The sequence below is a fragment of the Plectrocnemia conspersa genome, unplaced genomic scaffold, assembly GCF_051122295.1.
Source record: "Plectrocnemia conspersa isolate PC_06_02 unplaced genomic scaffold, ASM5112229v1 ptg000010l, whole genome shotgun sequence".
In the NCBI taxonomy this organism is placed as follows: Eukaryota; Metazoa; Arthropoda; class Insecta; order Trichoptera; family Polycentropodidae; genus Plectrocnemia; species Plectrocnemia conspersa.
The window spans coordinates 23,796,788-23,818,864 of record NW_028277174.1 but is presented as its reverse complement, the minus strand read 5'-3'; the positions used below and the strand labels follow the sequence as shown (position 1 = coordinate 23,818,864).

The 22,077-nt window shown below is 29.6% G+C and overlaps 2 protein-coding genes across 3 annotated transcripts in view; one reads left to right on the top strand and one right to left on the bottom strand.

Annotated features, from left to right (window-relative positions):
• Positions 1–22,077, top strand: part of LOC148231087 (ribosome biogenesis protein BRX1 homolog) — a 224,610-nt gene that overhangs the window by 74,456 nt on the left and 128,077 nt on the right. The window lies entirely within an intron of this gene.
• LOC148231082 (junctional adhesion molecule 2A-like) overlaps positions 19,962–22,077 on the bottom strand; it is a 314,013-nt gene continuing 311,897 nt past the window's right edge. For both annotated transcript variants that reach the window (XM_088195866.1, XM_088195865.1), the window contains exons 3-6: positions 20,865–21,000; positions 20,661–20,794; positions 20,355–20,583; positions 19,962–20,290 (exon numbers count right to left, since the gene is read on the bottom strand). In XM_088195866.1, coding sequence (XP_088051992.1) covers positions 20,193–20,290; positions 20,355–20,583; positions 20,661–20,794; positions 20,865–21,000 — 597 coding nt within the window. In that variant the 3' untranslated portion in view covers positions 19,962–20,192. The remainder of the gene's footprint in view (positions 20,291–20,354; positions 20,584–20,660; positions 20,795–20,864; positions 21,001–22,077) is intronic.

Here is a 22,077-nt window from a genome sequence, read left to right as displayed (position 1 = left end):
AATGATATTTTAGTTATACTAGATAATCTTTAGTGTTATATAAAAAATATATTAATACTAGTTTTTTATTATCTTTTATAAGTACAGTGTTTCCGATATCTGATTTAGTATTTTTTTCGTTTTTTTAAAACACCATTTATATTTTTTTTAATTTTTGATATAGTAAATAAATACTATAACACCGTGACCTAGTTTCATAATTGCAAACATAACCATCCAGTATTTTTCTGGTGGGACATACACACTTTCTTATTTATACTTTTCCAAGGCGAGAAAGCTTTAGTCCGCTGCATGGTCACGTACAACTTGAGATGTTCGTCACGTACCTCGCCGACGTCCTTTCGCCCGTCGGTATCAATCTTTGTTGTGGCTACCCTACAGATACAATTATGGCACTAGACATTAGGGTTCATTTTGACGGATGTGCGAAGGTGACACAAATTCGACGGCCGTGAGCGAAAAGTGCGGACTAATCGCGTTTGTGGACCGTGAACTCGCCAAAACCGCAAAATCTGATCAAAGATAAAAAAAATCACGTACATTCATGGTTAGTTTTGTATTGAATAGACCTGAATACTTTTAAAATACACAATCTTTCATATTCAACACTATTATGCCAACCTAGCTTTTGGTACGTTGTATTATTTAAAAAGCTTCTATCAGACTCAGTTTTTACTTAAATATGTAAACTTATATCTTTCTAGAAAAATGTCAAACACGTTTAAATTAGAAAATATATTTTAAATTTTTTTGTGAAATTTAATTGTGGGCCGCAATGTATATGTTTGGTTCCATTTTACTAGTAAATTCATATTTTCATTGAATAAAATGCCAAATTTATTTTTTTACGCAGAAGCAATATATATTTATTTAAGTCATAATAAGCGTATTTTCACTTAAAATCTATGGAATAGCAAAAATCAAATCATCTATTATTACATGCGTTTTCAATGTCGTTATAACCATTTAGTTGTGAAAGACCATAAAATTCATAAATGTTCCGCTTTTTTGGAATCAAAAATTTGTAAAATTAAAAAATATATGTGTAGTCAATTATGAAGAAATTTAAAAAAAAAAACGTTTGCAAATTTGTATTATATATGATTATTTTATAATATAATTGTTGCCTTTAAATTGCTATTTAAAATGTGACATTTAATTTTTTTTGACAAAGTTATGTTACCTGTTTGCTTACGACTCATTAGTACTAAATCAGTGAAGGTCAGAGCTTCCACTCTTTATCCAAAACACACGTACACTAAACTAACACAATCATACTGAAAGAGCTAACAAACAATTACTACAAATCATTAACTAAGCAACCAAAAACATCGAAGATACTACCCATGACCAGAACGCTTCATTTTTTGTAGATTTTCATTAATGTATGGATTAAAAAAATAGTATTTTTACTTTCAACTTGACATACCTTGGCGAACATAACATACAATCGTATTTTTGTGCGACGTATACGACTTTCTTTATGTGACTCCGCGTTAGCACCCGCAAATGTATGTGTGTAAAAATTGGAAGCTGTGACGTACACTATATTAGACGTTATTTTTAGTCTATAAATAAACATATTTTAATTTTCATACAATTTTTTATGTATTATGATTTAGAGGCGTTCACTCTTAAAAATGTTAAGCAATAATCAAACATAAACCAAATAGTTAACTAATGAGTAGTCTATGTTGATTTTTCTTAACTAGAAACTTAAGATGAGGATTGAAAAAAATATGATTTGACTACTATTAGATCTAGTTTTACCTTTATCAGTTTCTACGTTTATTTTTCGAAAAATACAGTGTTGAAAAGCCTGCTGGCAAAAGGCATAGAAAATTGTATCACTCTTTCTGATACAGTTGATACAGCCAAAAATCCAACAATGGTATTCTGCAAAAATGTTTTTGTGAGCCGTTTAATTATAATTTTTTCTCGTTTTCTAATTTAAATATACAAAGGTTCCTTATTACTGATTTGTTGATGTATAAAAAATGTTTCTTGATATGAGAGGAATTATCGTAAAACAATAAATTCAGGTTATTTTATTTTTTAATTATTGTACTATTTTAATTATCTGCTTCCCCAATTTATTTCGTGCGACGTATATGACTTTCTTCATGTGACTCCGCGTTAACTCCTGCAAATGTATGTACCTGCTGTAAATGCTTACAGCAGGTTGTTTAAGTATCCTTACGGTAGTTAGATTAGGTTAGGTTAGGTGTGTTAGAAAAAAAATCATAATTTAATTTTTACCTTTTTATTTAATATCTTAAATGCGGAAATTTAATATATATGCTTTTACTGGATTTGTAAAGCTTTAACATTTAAAAAGCGTATAAATTACTGTACTAAGAAAACTTTTTAGATTTCTTGCAAATTTGTAATTTTTCAAGTCTGTTGTTTCTCGATTTTTTTATAATTTTCTGTGGTCAACATCCTAGAAAAATAGTCCTTATTTTAGTTTATGCATTTTCTTATAATAATTTTTAATTTAAAATTTATATTTATTAAAAATTATCGTGATTTTTTTTGTAAAAAATAAACATTGATATAATTTCCAAAAAAATAACACATAAAAAGGACCACAGTTACTACATTTTTCGACTCTTAAATCCTACAATTTTTCGCAAAACGTACAAGCATGTATCATTATTGCATATCTTCGCGATCGATTTACCGATCAATGTCTTTGAAATACATAATATCACTTTGTTTCAATCATATAATACATATGCTACGAATAACTAGCATCTCTTAAATTATAAATATTCGTATATTAACATATATATTATTATCTAAAAATGAAACAAAATGTACGTAGAAGAGCTAATGGAAATTTTGCCCTTTAAAATAAATTATTCAATTTATTTTATATTTAATACATGATTTTAAGAGAATCATCTGAATACGGAATATATGTATTTCTAACATTTTTTAATATATTTTTATTAAATTTTCGCCACATGTTGTGTTGTGTATATATTTTAATATAAAATAAAAAAGTACGTTATAGATATTACATGCCAGTGCAGCGGAGGCTTATCGTATTTCCAAGAAGGGGTCAGAGCTTTAAGCTCGCCTTCTTGCCGAGGGGTTATCAGAGATGCAAGTCCGACAGATGTAATTCTTTAGAAACATTATTGGTGTTCTCATGGCTCGCGGCGAAATTAACTTTCCGCCCAACAATCTCACGTACCGGGCAATAATGAAGAAACGTTAAGTTGCCTTTGGAACTTTGGGTCTCGAACTTGTTGCAGCATCCTCTCTTACACTTTTCAGACTGCTGCCACTATGTATGTATGTATACACCCTTTATTGGTTTGTGCATTAAAGATTTAACGGCGTCGGTTGAGATTAAATTTCAAAATGTATTTATATTAAAAAATAATATAATATTGACTGTATTCTATGTATATTTTAAAGGCTACGTGTTTCACAAACGGCGCTGGAGCGTAAAATTTTGAGATAACTAAGAGAATTGGAACGAGGAAGGAGTTTTGAACTCTTGAATAAGGAAAATAGCAACTCTATGTGACATTATCTATAAGCTATAGGTGTAATAAGTTTAATATAGTTTTAAGTCGAACGCTGTTGCTGAAACTATTAAATTTAAATTGTGGTTGTAAAATATATGTAGATTATGTACCCAATTAAAATAATAGCTTAGATTATTATTAATATGTAATACTTTAAATAGATTTTAAAACTACTGCTTTGACAAAAAACTGAAAAAAATTATTATTGTATTGTTCAATATATACTTTAATTAAGACATTAACATCCACAAAAATCTTAAACATTTTTAATACATCATATATGTTGAGATGCTGCTAAGATAAAATTAACATAAAACTCAATCAACTTATTGGGTAAATAATCAATTTTGACGAGTAATTAAAAATAATAATCTAAACTTATATCGCTACAAAGGTCAGCTTTATAGTTTTAAATATAAATCGAGTTAGCATTGAAATATATTTGAGCAATAATGTTAGGGTTTCTTCTTAAGTGAAATGCGTACATGTGCATATATAATTTTAAAATTTATTTTAAGCTTTTATATGAAATATACAATTAAGTCAAGTTTTTGTTGACATTTAACGCGTACCTTACCATTTTTATAATACCCACTTTAAATTATTGCCTAGTGTAAAATAACATTTTTATTATGCAATATATGGAATTCGTGCTTATACGTAATATAAAAAGACCAGTGACATTACACACAAGGCTCTTGTATAAATTTATCGTTAAATTTCGAATTAGCATTAAGCTTAACCAGCACGCGCTTGACACATACTCTCTTTTATTATTATAATATTTTGCTAACTTTAAAATTCTAAGTAATAATGTTATTATTTTTATACAATACAATAGAGTCTACAATGCGTTCACTGAAAGATCAAATTAGAACTCCTTTGTTCATCTCGCCTTAAGGATGTAAATAGAACATCCACGTGTCATGTGCTTTACTTGTGGTGTGCATTAAATCATAGCATGCGGTACAAAGGGTTGGTCCTAAGGAAATTATTATGTATATACTTTTGAACCGGTTTAAATGTAGACTAGAGCACGAACAGGCTCGAGGCTGTAAAGTTTACGAGTTACGAAACACAACATCACGTGCTAACTATTAAAGCCTTCGTTCCTCATGCACAGTTTGTACTATTCTTGGCGCAATTGTGTGCATTTAATGGCGTAACGATTGCTCGTGTTAGGTGTTGCCGTGGTTCGAACCCTTCTTCGGTTATTTGGAGGCTGAAGTAAACATATACTATTTAAAATTATTTACGTATGCTCTCAGGTTTTATCAAAACTAAGCTTGCTTAAAATTTATTTATAATATTTATATCAGTAAATTAGGTATTCATAAAAAAATATTTAAATTTAACATTTAAATTTATTAACTCAACATAGTATTTCATATTAATGTAAATATTACTAGAGCACTGTTTTTATTTTGGCCAAATTATGCTTTTACTATTATTTTTAGTGATATTAAATATTAGTATTTATTTTGTTTATTACTGAATACCATAAATAATAAGTAGTACTATTTAATTAAGATGTTATTTTTCTTTCGTGTAATTTGATTTTAAATATATGAAGCTAAATTTTGTATTTAATTGTTTTTACATATAAATCAATTTTTATTTATAAGGTTTCTATATAATTTCTAAGGCTCCCTACATTATATTTTGGTTATAAAAATTGTTGTAAAAATCAATCTTAAGTTGTGCCAGCCAAAATCTTTTCTTGCCTTTCATGATAAAAATTTTGTTTATTGCGTATGGTCATAATTTGTCTAAAATCACGTTAAAAAATTGTAAAAAGTATATCCCAAAATTTATGATTTTTTATGTTTGCATAAGCTCATAAATTACGTTTTTCTGTATATCTTCAGGTTATACTATTTATTTACAAGCTTGTTATTCTAATAATGCATAATTTCAACCCTTTTTTACTAACTGCTATCATCTGCGTATCATAATTTATTGAGTTAGACTCTGTTTATTACCTATTTATGTTAAAATCATACTGTAAAAAATTGAACATTGTCTTTTTCCTTGATCTTTATCGTTGATTTCTTATTTTTTTATCGTGGAGTTTTTACAGTATAAAAACTTGTATGAGGAAGAGATTTTTTTTTGCTTCGAAACTGTTGTGTTTTCCTAATTTGCTGTTGAATTTTGTGATATATTATGTTTAAATTAATGCTTGAAAATACATTTAGTACATTGCTACTGAAACTAATTATACAGAATAAACATTGATTTTAAAACTCATTGTATTTAAATAATATGTAGCTTTTCATTCTGAGCTTTAAAAAAATATTTATTTTTTTAATCAATAGAATTAAGAGTAAATTCATATTTTGTGTACTTAAGGTTCATCAAAGTTAAAGGGAAAATATTATTTAATGAGTTTCAAAACAGTTATTGTAGTCATGAACGTATCTTAAAAAAGAGGCAAAATTATGTATAAAATAGACTGGTTTGCACATGTTTTAAAAAAAATTAAACATGGAATTAGTTTGGCTTATAGGTGTAATGATGATTATGATGACAAAAAAATTGAACAAAAATCTGACATGATAAATATGTATTGACTTTATATACTTGAAAAACAAATTGCAATATCTTCTTATATTCTCAAATGATTTGACGTAATAAATTTCGATTAGTGTGTGAGATTTCTTCATATTTTTTTTTGTTTTGCAGAAAGTATGTTGCTAAGCATTTTTTTAAACTATCGAAGGGTGATGAAGTATAGCTACATGTTATTCGCTGCGTGCGCCACTGCCGTTACCAGTAATAGTCCAACCCTTATGGGCGGACACCCAGCTTTTGACCTCCAGATGAGCAGGATCCCCACCCCCCGTAGTGATGAATATTTTATTGGAGTTGTTATTCATTTCGAGCGCCCTCAGTCGTAGCCTTGAGCCTTGGTTACCTTTGCCCCTGCTCTAAGGGGAACCTCAGAGCTGGTTACTCTGCTATCGAAAATCATCGGTTTTGGGTACCGGAACATCTTCAAGAATCTCGATCGCGTCTTCTTCTAGTGCCCGTTAAAACCAGAACTATAGCTGTCACCATTCGACTCCTTAATATTTTGGCATTGAACATCAATCTGTTTAATGTCAGCTATAAAAAACTGATCCGATTCGTATCATTTAATTTAAATATTTTATTTCTTTCTTAATATGTATTTTTTATCTTATTATATATATATCAAATCAAAATAAAAAAAAAATATTTATTCACCTTATTTTGGCCATTCGATTGCGTTTTCTTATTTATAAAATTATTTAGAACTAAAAAATTCCATTAGTTTTATGTTCGCAAAAAATGTTATCCATAGTTGGAAAAATATTTTCTATTTATTAATAGGTTTGAATAAAATAATCTCTTCGGTTGGAATTAAATATTTATAAGCAATAATTAATTAGTTAACGGTTCTATATAAATTTAAATGTTGTGCATTTATAATGCAATTATACTATCTACAGTTGTGATTTATTAAATAATGATTCTATTCTTAAAGTATTCGACAGCATCAGAAATATTTTTGCTGCTTCCAAAGGGTATGCATATTAATGGTTTTCTAATCTTGTAATTACCCGTTTTATTAATAATATATATTTACTTAATAAGGCAGAGTATAATTTTTGAATTTACAAAAATACATGTTAACTAAAATATTTGTATTGATCATAAAATTATTACCTAAAATAATAGAAAAAAAAGTAAAAAAAATTTCAAAACCTTAATAAATTAATTATGTTTTAATTAAGAAAAAAAGCTACATTTATTCATTATTGATCGATTTATAAAATTGAAGGATCACATTAATAACTAAACCTTTAATGATATTTGCACTAGAAACTATTCTAACTGATAAAAACTAATATTGATACACAAATCTGTGATATAAAAATTATTTTTAATCTGTGGTTTTATATTTGTTTTATATATGGTTCGACTGATTAAAATGTATTTTTTTTAATGTTAACATATTTTTCATTCTGAATAATATACTTATTTTTCACTATTTTTTTTAAGTATGTAATAACAATGTTCCTTAAAATTTAATTTAAAATTAAAGTGTTTTATATTATCAACGTTTTCTATAATAGAGTTATCTATAACTATTTGGATATTATTATCGAACATATTTTTATAATTAATAAGCATTTACTTTTATTTTTATTTAGTTTACGTACATTATTTTTTATCCATATTTCTATTATACTTAATTCATTATTTAAATGATCTATAATTTTTTGAATATTATCGCCTATGCTATAATTATCTTAGTTATCTTTACAAAATTGCAAAGCAAATGTAAATACGCCGATAAACAGGAACAATATTTAAGAATGAAGATAATTATTTTTCGTACATAAAAATGAAAAATGAGATTTTATACATACAAATAAAAAAATGGGTATAATTTTATTGTGCCCAGAAATTACATTTTAAATTCTTTGAATTTTTGGATGTATATATAAAATTTCAGAATTTCAGTATTACAAAAAATAATAAATATAACTTAAAAAAGAGAAATTGGCATGTAGGAAAACATGTAATGTTTTAAGGCATATTAAAATTACCCACGCTTGTTATGAACAATCAAATTTGATTATGGATTTTTCTTCTCTCTGTATTTTTAAATTTCGCGTGTTATTAAAAAAATTAAGGAGCCTCTCCGGAACGAGCAGCCAGCGGCAGCGTAGATTAAAGAATAACACAGTGTTTCGGAAGAAATTTTCATTTTACCAGGTAGATTTTTTAGGTGCGACATTCGGAGAAGAAAAAAACAGCAAAGTAACACAAAAGCGCTAATTGAAAAATAACATTTAGCGTTTAAAATTACAAGGCGAAGGCTACAAATTTACGCCCTGTCTTAAATTTGTAAGATAATATAAGCTTATGATAATTACAATAACACTAGTAACAAGTATTTTAATATTATATTAATATAATTATCGGACCGCAATCTAATTATTTTATAAAAAATATTTTTTTTGTCAGATAAACTGTGAAATTTAATATATGGTAAAGCATACATATTTACATAATTTTAAACCTAAACTTTATTTTTACCGTGTATTAAGTTTCTGCCTAGCCAGCGAATAGTAGAGAGCTTTTAAAAAAGGTGTTGTCTCTGACTACAACGACACATAACTACATATAGCGACAACGTAACAGCAACAATTAAAATATTTTATTAAAAGCATTTTACTCAGAAATGTATTTAGGACATTACAAGTATCATCTAAAATATTAGAGAACAAGAATATCTTGCAGTAGCAGTTCTTATTTAGTTATTTATTTATATATTAGTAAACACATGATATAATCACTAATACAATATGCATAAAAGATATGCTAATAACAATATTAAATATAGATTATACCCATTATACAATAAACAACGTCATGAAAAGAATGCATTCTTGCATAAAACATCTAAATCACATTACACAAGTAGTATCGACATAGTTCAACTTTTTATAAAACGCCAGTCTCGTTACACCATCATTGGTTTGTTCGAAGCAAATAGCGCGCATCAAATTCAATTATGGGTAATGGTAGGGAATAGAGGATTGGGGCAGGAAGCTTACGTGCAAAGCGCTAAGCTCCAGTTTAAAATCATGCTATTATACACAATCTTCATCGTTATTATCACATACGTAACTTCCATCGCAACATTTCAATTTAAACTCCGTCAAAACATATTGCAATTAGGTGCAAAACACAAGGCATGGGCGTCCAACCTTTTTGATCCTCTGGGCTGCATTTACCAACAAAAAAATGCCAAAGGCTATGTTGCATATAATGAAATAACAACAAATTATGCTTTTCAATATACATATATTACGCCTTAACTATTTTTGTCGAATATGACGTCATCTTTTAACGAATTCGTGTTATAATCATAGCTATAGTCATATAAAATAAATAATAAAAAAAAGATTTAAATTTCGTGGCATTATTCTTGGTAGTCGTTTCGATAGTAGATCTTCTTAATTTCCTCGTAACATGTGAATGGTCTAAAATTATTAAGGCATTCGATTATTATATGCCGCAAATAAGTACTTTTTAAACTACTACTAAAAAACTTCTCCACTCGTCGATCGACCATTCCTTAATTTAAGTATACTCAATTTGTGTTGTTTTGGTTCTAGAGCCAGGCCTTATATATCAACCTCTAATAATAGTCCAGTGCATAATCGTGTCAATGCATAATTATCTCTATCTAATTCCGTTCTGAATAGGATACGTCAACGTTACAAAGTGCATTGTTTATGCATGTTATTATTCAATTCTCGTGATCCCTTATTCGTATCAGATATTATATGATTGTTTTAGTAAAATTTCTTTCAAACGCACGTGTTTTTCTTTTGCACAATGATACATTGTTTTTTTTTGTGGGATAATACCCTTTTGTTCTTCTCATACTTACGTCAGTTTATGTAGATTTATGGTATGCATGAAGGTTCAAGAAACAGTGTATGCCACGTTATTATTATTTTTTTACAATATATCGTATCGATGCAGTTTAAGATTACAACGCTCGTCACAATAGAGAATTGTAATAAATAGTATTTAAGATGGATATAAAAAATATGCATTAGAGATAGTCTTTTTAATTATCGCACAATGCACGATTATTTTTTACAGTTCACAGAAAGTGTCTTTTGATTTTTGCTACGTCAGCACTTCTCTGGTTTAAAGTTTATTCTACGAGACAATCGAAATAATTTAAATGGCAATACATTAAAAGATATAATAACAAATAAAGGATTTTTTTTATATTTTTTAACTAAAAATAAATATACCATAGAATTGTGTATACTTATAAGAATTTATATTATACGAATTTGATCACGTCAAGTTTTGATGTTACGGTAAAATTTGTATGGACCTTATACATTAATCATGTACCGGTGATTGGTACATAGGAATGTTTTTGTCTAAAGGTTTAATGAAAGTTGTGATAATTTGAAGTAAAAGTAGTAGGTAATATATTTAATAGTTTATATTAAAAATGTTAAAAAATGTGTAGTGATAAAATCAGTTAAAAACAGAATTATAAATATATATTTTTTTAATTAAACTGGAACAAAAAAATAACGATTTGATGCCTTGCAAAGATTTTACTTTTCTTGTGTGATTTGTAAGATCTTAACTCTCGTAACGAAGATTGTAATTTTGTAGCGTAGGAGACTTCTCTTTTCGTTGTTCAAGCGGTCGCTAAAATGACTTCTCAATTGTGATTCTAATACTGTAAATATGATATTCAACAAACGTTACAATATAATATGATTTTAAAGTTATGCTCTGTTGATTTAAATTTTGACCAAAAAATAAAATTCTTCTCTTAAGTGGCCCAGGTAGGATTGAAATTCATAACTTGGACAATACATGTACGTAGGCCGTTTGCCTTATATACTCGAATCTTCTACACCCACCGGGATAGAAAATATCGCTTGAGTACGGCTGTACGACCTGCGGCGGCAAGTTCCCGGGATTAATCCTAGATTCGTGGGCAATAAAACGTTTATTGGTGTTGTGGGATAGCATGCTCATCAGCACTTACCCAGAATGAATAGCTTTCAGTGTATTATTGCGTATATGCTTATACCGGGGCGTAAAATATTATACGCTCCTACATAGTATAGCAGCTAGTTGCGTAACGCGCTTTACGTGTTATTAACCTAACCCCGGGATCGTTTATAACAAAAACATGTTACCGACGGTTACGATCGGTTAATAAATTATTAGCGCTAATTCAAATTGGCGCTTTTGTACCCACTAGACAATGATAGTGCCGTACATTGTTGATGTGTGATTTAATTGAGACTAAGGAGCGTTAATTTGAATCTCAACTGTCTCGAGTTACTTGTAAACTTACATACTTCTGACTATAATATTAATCAGAGCAATGTGTCACTATAAGCTAGTATGGTTTTGCTTATTTGACGATCAATGATGCAAATCATTTTATGCAAGCAAAGCAGTGAACACAATGAGAGGCCACAACATAATAAATCAAATACTATAAAAAAATTATTAACAAAATTTATAAAAAAAAAAAAATATAAACATTAAATTATCGTCGTTATATTGTGTCAAGTAAGTAGTCTTTGAGTCATCTATAGGAATTCTATAATTGTAAGGATCTCTGAATTTTAGTGACTGGACCTGGTCTTACGTGAGCGATTTTCTAATGCTAGTCTCGGTCGATGATAATTTTGTAAATAAAATATGTTGTACTTTAAGGTTTGAAAACCCTAGGGGTGTGACTTCATAGTCAGTGAGACGCTTAGTCGAATCTAGTTAGAGTTTTGTTATATAATATTACAATTGCGACAGACGATAAATGGCGAGATGTTTTCTCCGAGCGGTGATGGAAAAGCTGGCGCAGGGATGATGTCCGTAGGAGGTCCTCAGAAGTCTAGTAGGTGTCATTGCAGCAAGTGTATAACGGATGTTGCTTCCTCTCTATTACATTGGTACTCGTATGGGGTATTTCCTCTCGGGATGTAAGCGCCCATGATAGTATGTTGTCCTCGGTTGGCAGGTGTCTGCTGATCCCTTCGAGTCCTCAAGTGGCTGCTGGTGACTGCCTTCTCCTCATCGGAACTCAAAGATAGCGGAGCGTGATCTGCCTACTGGCTTTCATCTACCCAGTCATGTCCTTCATCCGTCTCCAACAAAAGATAGTGATGCCGGGAGACCATCAGTAGCTCTGAACCGGGAAAGCAACCGCGGTCATCCATCAGGACGACCCAGTTTGAGACTGGAAGCGGCCCATTGGCCCTGTCGATGGGAAGCATGTGTTCAAGTACTAGGGTCGCTAATGAGCAGAATTCGGCTTACACATGACCAAGGAAAGCGGGTGGTAGCATCTGGGGACCGTCGTCCTCATCGCAGTCCAGGCCGTAGTATCCAGGGGTGCAAAGCTTCCTGACCAATCACAATTATGCAGCGATCATTCAGCCAATCGCTACAGTCGCTTCTTAGATCGGCAAAACAAGTATACGCCTTAAGAAAATGACATTCGATTGATGGGCATTTTCCATGGTCATATTGCATTGCAACGCGAATTTTGTTAATCCTGTGATTTATTAAATCAAGAAATATTCTCCCAATAACTGATAATATTTACTGTAAGAACAAATCTCGCGTTATTTATGCGATTTTTTCTGATCATCACGAGGACTTTGTGTGGTCAATCCTTTACGCTATTGTCTTGTTTCCTTGTTGAAAGTTTTGAGACAATGACCCTTTTAAATGTGGTCATCTGTTTGTGGTCGCCACAATACTTATTTAAAAAAAATGATATTTGTAATTTTTAATAAAAAAATGTATTTTTTATACTTTTCAAAATCAAAAACATTATAGTTCATCGTTGTGCAACAGTTTTTATTTAAAAAAATACTTTCCTTTAACATAATTTTTGAATGAGTATTTTATTATTGATAAGAATTTTTTGCTACTGAATTCTTATTTCATTTTAATAAAATTATTGTTATATGTATGTTTTTATATACGTACATATATATTTTAGACCTTATATTTATTGATAGAAGTCATTTTTACATAAACCTACATGTAAAATATGCACTGATTTTTTGTATATTACATTATACATATACATATTTTTTGGTATAGCTTTTTAATTATACGGCATATCTGCGGTTCTTACAATTTTGCCATTTAATGAAATCAGAGATAACAAGATAAAGTTTGACAAATGTGAAAGACAGATTTTAAATTTGCGCATACTTATGCATATAAATCAGATAATTGAATCTTGGGGACTGAAATTTGTTATTTCAGTAAAATAATCCATTTAGCTTGGCGTTACACAAAAATTGCATAACCTAGCATATTTTTTGATAATTTCGGAATCATCACTAATCTGAATATAAAACAATTATGATTTTATATACATATATAGGTGTAAAAAGTAGGAATATCAATACAAAAATTGCTACATAAAAGCTTGATATTTATTTACAGAATGCTCATTTATTTTAAGTATTGACCGCCTTTATTTTCGGTTAAAAGTTATTTTTATCATTTATTTTTTATGCTGTTTTCAAATTAAAACTTTACTTTAAATAAATAACACATGTGTTATATTAGGCATCTGGATTGATTTTTGACAAAAAAATTATAACCATAAACACAATACCATATTAAGATAAAAAAACACTAATAATCAATTAGAATATTATAATTTGTATAGTGTGTTGCAAATGAAATTTTAAGTACTGCCCGTGCGAAACATTTTATTTTGTCGAACACACTGAAAATTTTGTCATATTAAGCGGTAAGAGTAGCGGTCAGGTTATCGTACTTATAGACTCGCGTCCAATTGCTTTTCGCCAACATGTTAATAAATAAATAAAAATTGCTATTTTTAAATATAAATCCGCTTGTATTTAAATATGGCGCTTCAATTAGTGAAGAAATACGATTACCGTTAAATGTCAACTTCAACTTAATTCTAGAGCTGGGTGATAATTGTCTTTCGTAACAATTTAGTAATCGCTCCAAATTACATTAAATTAATTAATCAATTAGTAAATATTAAATGATAAAACTTTCTACATCCGCGATGATTGCACGATAAATCTGATATCAAGTTAGTATATGTGTTAGTATATTCAATATGTATTTATATGTTTATACCATTTATATGTATGAAATAGACTATCGAAAAAAATATATTAATACAAGTACAACATTTGTTTTAACGAAATGTTAAAAACAAAACAGCGGATGTGCGATTTGGTCTTGTAATCCTTTCAGCATACAGGTGGAATTAAATCAGGGCCTAAAGATTTTTTCTCTTGATTTTCCCAAAACCATATTGAAGGTCGTAAAGCTATCGATCGATAGACATTCCAGTGAAAAGGTTCAAATGTACAAATAAAAATCTTTACGCTTCTCCGCCTGTGTATACATATTATTTATGGTCGCGTTATGAACAACTTTACACGTCTATCATTCCGAAAGTGTAAGACGAATTTACAACGAGCCACAGCACGCCGTAATAATAATACTGATCGTGATTGTACATAATACGCACGTTGATTTATGAACATGTTTTATAAAGCGAGAATAACAATATGGTGCGAGGGAATGTTAACGACATAACTTTCCCTCATTTCACTCGAGTTTATCTTTTGAGAATTTTGCAAAGAATATTTTGCGCTGCAAAATAATATATACGGCCGCGATGCATAAATATGGAAAAGAATAGAAGAAACTTCGGCGCTACGTTATTTTAATTGCAGTCGTAATATTTTTTTGACGCGCCGCTACTGCTTGGTGACTATCGGGTTATATCCTTTTTTAAACAAAAGATTGAAATAAAAAATTAATAAAATAATTTTTAATTATTTAAATGTACATTTCTATTATCTGTTTTTTAAATAACCTTAAGCATAAGCCATTGAAATTCTAGATTAATTAAAAACTAGTGATGCTACCTTTTATTAATATAAAAAGAGAAAGCATGCAATATCGTTTTAAAGTAGATAAAAAAATAAATAGTGACAAGAAAAAATAGATAACTATATTTAAAAATAAAAACCAGTCACTGTATGTGTATTAAGTCTATTACACAAATATTTAATGTATTTAATATTAACAAATAATTATCCTTATTTTAAAGATACTCTTGTTACATATATGACGTGAGAATTAGCAATTTCTGTAGACGTTCTAAATTAATAAACAGTAATCAAGCGCACACGATTCCCATTGTGTTGTGCAGTCTTCTACGTCTGCTCGTGGGCAAAACGAGCAAAATACAAAGAGAAAGAGAGTACTACGGTCTTTCATCCGAATGTGGCCAAAGTTTAGTCGTGCACCGAGATAGCGTAGCCATAAATCTGAGCCTCGGCAAGGTAAACTTTTTTAAAGCGCTCGCTTTAACCCGTAAATATTAAACAGCGAACGTCTAAGCCAATAAGACACCGTCTCACTGCCGCTGGAAAAACTTTCGGATCATTTTTTTAGCTTCTCTTTGCTCGTTGACCTACCTGACCCACCTTTGTCTTGTGCCCGATATGGCTCGAAATCTGACGATCTGTAAAACAAATCTTAGAGATAAAGTAACCGTATATTTGTGTATGTCTCGTTCTTTATCTTTCATGTTTATTTGCATTCGAGTATTAAGAGATCCCACACAATATCTTTTATCACCCACTTCAACGATGTACTACTGTATATACTATCTGCATTACAAATCTCAGCTCAAATGTTTGATTCCTTATTAAAATTTAAAACGTTATAATTAAAATTATAATTCGCAAAATCTAACATTTTATTAAATATTATTAATATAATATATTGAATTTATTATTGTCTAGCAAAATCGTACATGTACTCAACACAAATATGTTTGGCATCCGCAAAGATAAATATGTCCCTCAAAGGGTTAAATTCGACAGTGACGTCATATAACTCAGTTATAGAGGCTCACCTCACCTCACCTTACCGAACGGTTGAAAACTGTTTACGCTTTTGTACTTTTTTCTTTCTCGCATGGCCAACAGGCGTAAAAAGTCGTAATGCGAATGTAATTTAGCGAAAAATGAGAGACTTTTACGAATTGCCCCTTGGCGCAACTTTTCTCTCTCTCTCTCTCTTTACATCCCTATTTTGTTTATCGCTGTGTGACTTCTGTGTGTTAATGGGTCGTCCTGTGTTTCTGTTGGTGACGTTGCTTTTTTTGTATTATTGTTGTGGATTTCTTGCTAGCCTGTTGATGACTGAGCTAAACCTATTGTTAAGATAAAAAACGATTGATAACAAGGGCAATTAAAAATAAAAATATGGTTTGTATTTTTAAAGGAAAATAAAATTAATTTTTTTACTATATTTAACAAGTTAAATATATGTGTAATGATCATGTTTGTTTTTGTAAGGTGCTGCTAAAATTTATATCAAACTTGTTTATATAAATTTTAAATAAATAAAATTTATACATTAACTAAATTTTATTATATGTTGATCTTTAGGTATACAAATACTGAGATCCATTTGATAAACTACTCTCAAAAAATCAAAAACGCAAATAAAAAGCTTACCTATCTCTTTTAGATATAAAGCACAAAACGCATTTTAAATTTTCATGAATATTGTTGATAATTTATTATAATAATTCTAATTCTTTTGGATGTGCTGAAAATTTTTGTATTGATTTTTGTCTCAAATCACTTAAAAATTAAGACATGCAAAAACAGTTCGTTACGATTGATTTTTGAAGACAAGCTTTACACTCGATTACTGTCCTTGTATAATTAAGATACATAGTGACTGCGAGCGTATCCATAGAGAGGATGGATCCACCCCCCGTATATTTCCTAACCGGCAGAGAGCCAAACGTCGGTACTGGCCCTTGTGTGAAGATCATTAACCTTTTAAATGCCGCAAACTATTAGTACGGCCGTCACTTCATGCTGGGAATTTCTATAAAAAATAAAATCTAATATTTTTTTTTTTTTCGAAAATGTATCGATAGTTTATTTAAGTATAAAATAAAATACAATGTCCTACTGTTATTTACTCGGAAAAACACATTTTTTTCCTCCCAAGCCGGGGTCACATGGCAAAATATAAAAATAAAAAAAGGCGATAGATAAACTAACATATTTAATTAACCCAGTATTAAAATTTATGTAGTTTTTTTTTCATTATTGTTTTGTACTTGTTTCTTTTTTGATTAGTTGTATAAATAGCTTTGAATATAATTTTTTTGTACTTACCCATATTTTAATAGAATACGCACCTTTTTTTTCTTTATTACAGTAACATGGTCACATCACAACAAGAACACAATGCCCTCGAGCACTTTAATTGATAAGGATATCGAAGCTCCACTATAATATATATTTTCCATATATCAATCAATTTATTTTGCTTCAGTTAAAGGGGTTAACCAGAATAGAAAATTTAAAGGGCAAACGGTTATGATGAAAGGATAGATGGATGGGGTGGTTTTCCTGGAAAGGGTAACGCGAGAATCCCTTAGGCTCACGCGAATGGAATTCGGGGTTTATGACAACGCAAATATTCTCGCGCATCCTTGCGAACTTTATGACGAAAACGGGACACGCTGTATATAATACATTCGCTCTGACTGTATACTGGGGATGGGCGTTGGATGATATTATTTTTTTTGAGCAGTGATTCTCGCTAACACGCGATTCATAATTCAAATTCCATATATGTATGTAAATGGATAATGTTTGCTTTTGAGTATGTATAAATATGCATGTGTTTTGAGGGGATGTTTATTTTTAGATGTTGTGTGTTAAACAACAACCTTGAAAGGGCGTTAAAACAACCCTAATACTATAATTAAATATATTTACCTCTAACTTTGAATTAGGTATTTGCTTTATTGTGGGTGTTTTGTACCTGAAACTTATACATTAACTATGTGATGTGGCTATATTATATTAATATTATAATTGTGGTAGATTTTTATAGCAAATTACTGTTTGAGTTATCTCAACCATAAATACATTTCCTACGGTTTAATTTATCTTTATATTAATAATATTGTATAATACATATAACATAAATAATATTTAGGATTAAATTTTTATAACACAAAAAAAAACATTAAATTTACTTCAATTGAAAAACTATTACGATTTACAAAATATTACCCGCAATATTTCCGGGGTATTTTTTTCGAAGATTTTTTTCGCAACCCGCTCAGTCAGTTCCATCTTCTTTTACTGTGTTTTAGTACTGAGAACTCAGATCTTAATTACGGCTTTGAGAAGTTGAAGACAAAGCTTTTTTCTGGACCTGATTTTATTTTGAATGGTTACGAAGTAAATTTTGGTGCTCTTCTGAAACTGTTTTTGATCTAATTTTCAAGACAATTATCATTTCTTAATCTTTTAAAATGTGCATAAAGAATTAAATATATACAAGTCGCAATTGTTGTCAACTCCTGCTAAATTGTTTGAAATAATTATCCATAGTTTTTTTTTGAGCAACAGCATGAATTTTGTCATGTACATTCCACTGTTACTAACATGTATGGTAATAATAGTTTTTGCTTTCATCAAAACGGTGACAAAATTTATTAATTAAAAAAATTAAGTAGACGTCGTATATACAGATTTTGACTAGGTTTTCGACAAGGTTTGTCATATGTTCTTTAAAAAAATGTCGGACCCCGATTGGATGATATTCTTGAGTTATTTGAGCGATCATAAAAAGTTTTTATTTTATGGTGGCCGATTGTCGAAAGATTATTATACCTCTTTGGAGGTTCCTCAATGGGTTAACCTAGGCTCTCTGTTCTACACGTTATTTATTATTGACATAAATATGACAGTTACAAATCTTTTTCTGTATGCAGTTAATATTAAGTTATGTAAATGTTTTTGATCTGTTAGAGACTCTCAGTCTCTACATAGTGATTCGTAAATTCTCTATGGAGCTATTGTCAACCGTCTATCCTTTTGTGCCATACTGTGTAATTTTCTTGATCATTTTTGCCATCATATTATTTCTTCAATCTTGGTAGGAACATTTTGCCATTAAAATTTTTCACTAAATATCTCAGAATTATTTTTAGAATCAAGGGGAGATTCTTTCTACACGTAAACGACGTCTTATAAATCTTTCAGGATACTCAGCTTTGTTATGAGATTCGCTATAATATTTTAGTTCGCAGCATTCTTAAATAATCGGGATCTATTATTTAAAATCCCTAAATAAGCAAATACTTCCTTTTAATCAAAAAAGTTTAGAAAATGTGCTTACGATACCTTTATATGATGATATATGACATGGCTTTTATAATCGTTGGGAGAAGATTCGTTAAATTCTCTCATAAAGTTGTATGTTGCTAGTATTTTTTCAAAATACTAAAGGGTGTGGTCCATTATCAAATTATTCTCGCGAGTTTTGAGTTGCAAACGTCTTAGAGAATCATGATCGCGTCCTCTTTTGATTCTCGTTAGAGCCAGGAAGTCCGCACTAGCCGACTCATCTATGGCTATCGCCATTCGGTCGCATTTTACATTATTCTGTTTAATGTTAGCTATATTTGTAGTAATATTATTTTGTATATGGTAATAATAGTATTAGGTCAAAATGTTCTTAATTTTATTTGAAAAAATTTAGTAAATAGCCAAAAAAGATTTATTTAACAAATAAAATTATAAATAATTAAAACGCAATAGATGATTGATATGTTTTATTGATAATAATTATTACAATACACAAATAACACAATTAGCACTAAGTTTATAATAATATACAAACGCAACTTTTCGCTCGTTATTCTATAGCGAATTTTATAAAATTTATTTATATAAAAAAATAAAACAAAAATCTTTATACAAATTAAAAAAAAATATTTAAGAAATGTATTAACAAAGTATATATATGTAATGATTAATATTTTTCAATAGTAACAAGAAATAAAAAAAATAGCTTAAGATACGTCTGTTGATTGTTTTTCAAAAAAACATTTTTATAGATTTTATAGTAAAATATTTTAGATATACTCATAAGATAACAACACCCACTTTTATTAAATATATTCATATATAATTTCATTTATACATTCTAATATTTACACAGATCACTTTTTGTTATTCACGTAATTTATATATCATCAAGCGATCATGTTATCGATGATGTCACTTTGTAGAACATATGAACTAATGCGATAAGAAGAATCGTAAAACTTGATCTTAGGGAAGAACTACTACCACTTTTCACTGTTGAATAAAAAATATATTTTTTAAATATATTTTTTTTGCTAAATAAAGAATATTTACATACCTAAAAGTAGTGCTTCTCTATTATCTATTAACGGAGCAACCCTTTCCACCAGAGATTCTTGATCAGCTGTCCACAGAACAGGCGACACCCTGGCAACACACCTAGCTCTTAAAGCTCCTCCAGGAAAGTGTCCCGGTATCAACGAAAGTTTTAAACCTAAACTTGCTGTCAGGAGGCCATGTTTGTGCATAACTGGTGCATACTCTATTAATTCTTTAGAATTCGTTATCTTGAATTATAAATACAAATATAATGAAATATTATACTAGTATGAATCTATATGATTATTATTAAATATATATTTACCTTTTCGTCATTGACGTACCAATGGAGTATTGAAGCAGGAAAAGATCGTCCTGATGTGCAATTCAGATTCAATACATCTCCTACTTGATATTCTTTTCCTTGCCCACTAATGTGCGGACCATCACGGGGCAAATCTGTAATTAAAAGTTAATCTATAAAATAGTAAAAAAAAAATATGCTTGATTAGGCGTATTAATAACTTACACACTACTTCCATTCTGCCTTCTCCGCTAGCTGAAGAAAAACTAGGAGCTTCTGCAGACACTTCGCACCTATAGAGTCCGGAAGATTTTAGAGTGACTCCTTTTATTGTGACTCGCTTTTCGTCTGATAGATGATGCTATAAAAAACATAAAATTATAAATTCGATTTTTTAACATCTTTAACATCGTTTTGCTTTTAGTCTTAATATTAATGCTTTTTATTAAAATAAATTGTTAATTAAATAACACAGTTTCACAGTCAATTAAAAGGTATATGATATTTCCAATTTGCCGCTCCCATAGATTAGCCGCCCTACCGCCACGCAAACTTTGTATCTCGATCATACACGCGTATAACATAACACACATATACACTTATAATGTTTAATTTCGTGCGAGCTAACGTTCAAGTTTTGATTGTTCGCCCGTCGTTGAACTTGTTCAAAAGTCGGTTTACCAGCGGCGTAACTTTGCAATTTCTCGTTTACGCTGTAAGTGTTTTCGCTGTAATCATTTTTTGAAAAATAAATCACGAAGTCTTTAGCGCCGGAATGAATTTTAAATGTTAAAATAATTGTTTTACGGCCGTTTAGCGGTGAAACTGATTTAAAACGACTTTAGCAGTTGAGATCGAATGAATCTCTGTGATAGATTCCATAGTTTTAAGATTGTATTATATTTCACTAGCTAATTATTTGTATTTTTTTATTTGTTTTAATGTAAATCATTGCAACGTGCCAGGCGTTAGCATAATGCGTAGTAACTGAGTAAACACAATCAACAACTACTAAGAAAGTAGTGAAACACCAGACTGAAGTCAGTCTATAAATCATAGAAATATATTTTTTAAATTATTGTTTCAACTGACAATCTTTCAGACGGGACCTAAAATGAAAACATTCGAGTCTACATGTAATTTGAACACAAGTCTTTGAGGTATTAAACAACCACTCATACCAATGGTTTATCATAATATATGCGTTAATTTAATGTGATGAATTTCATGTCACTTCAATGCAGTGTCAATCCAAAAATAAAGTGTTACAATTCAAAATTTCGGACAATACTGGTTTGGTATCAATGACTTTACTTAGTGATGACAAGCTTGTACAAATAAAAAGAAATACATATACAAAATCGTTTCGATTTTCATAGTTATATTTAGTTTTACGATATTTTGCAGATAGCAGCTGGTCAAAAGAGCGTGCGTCAAA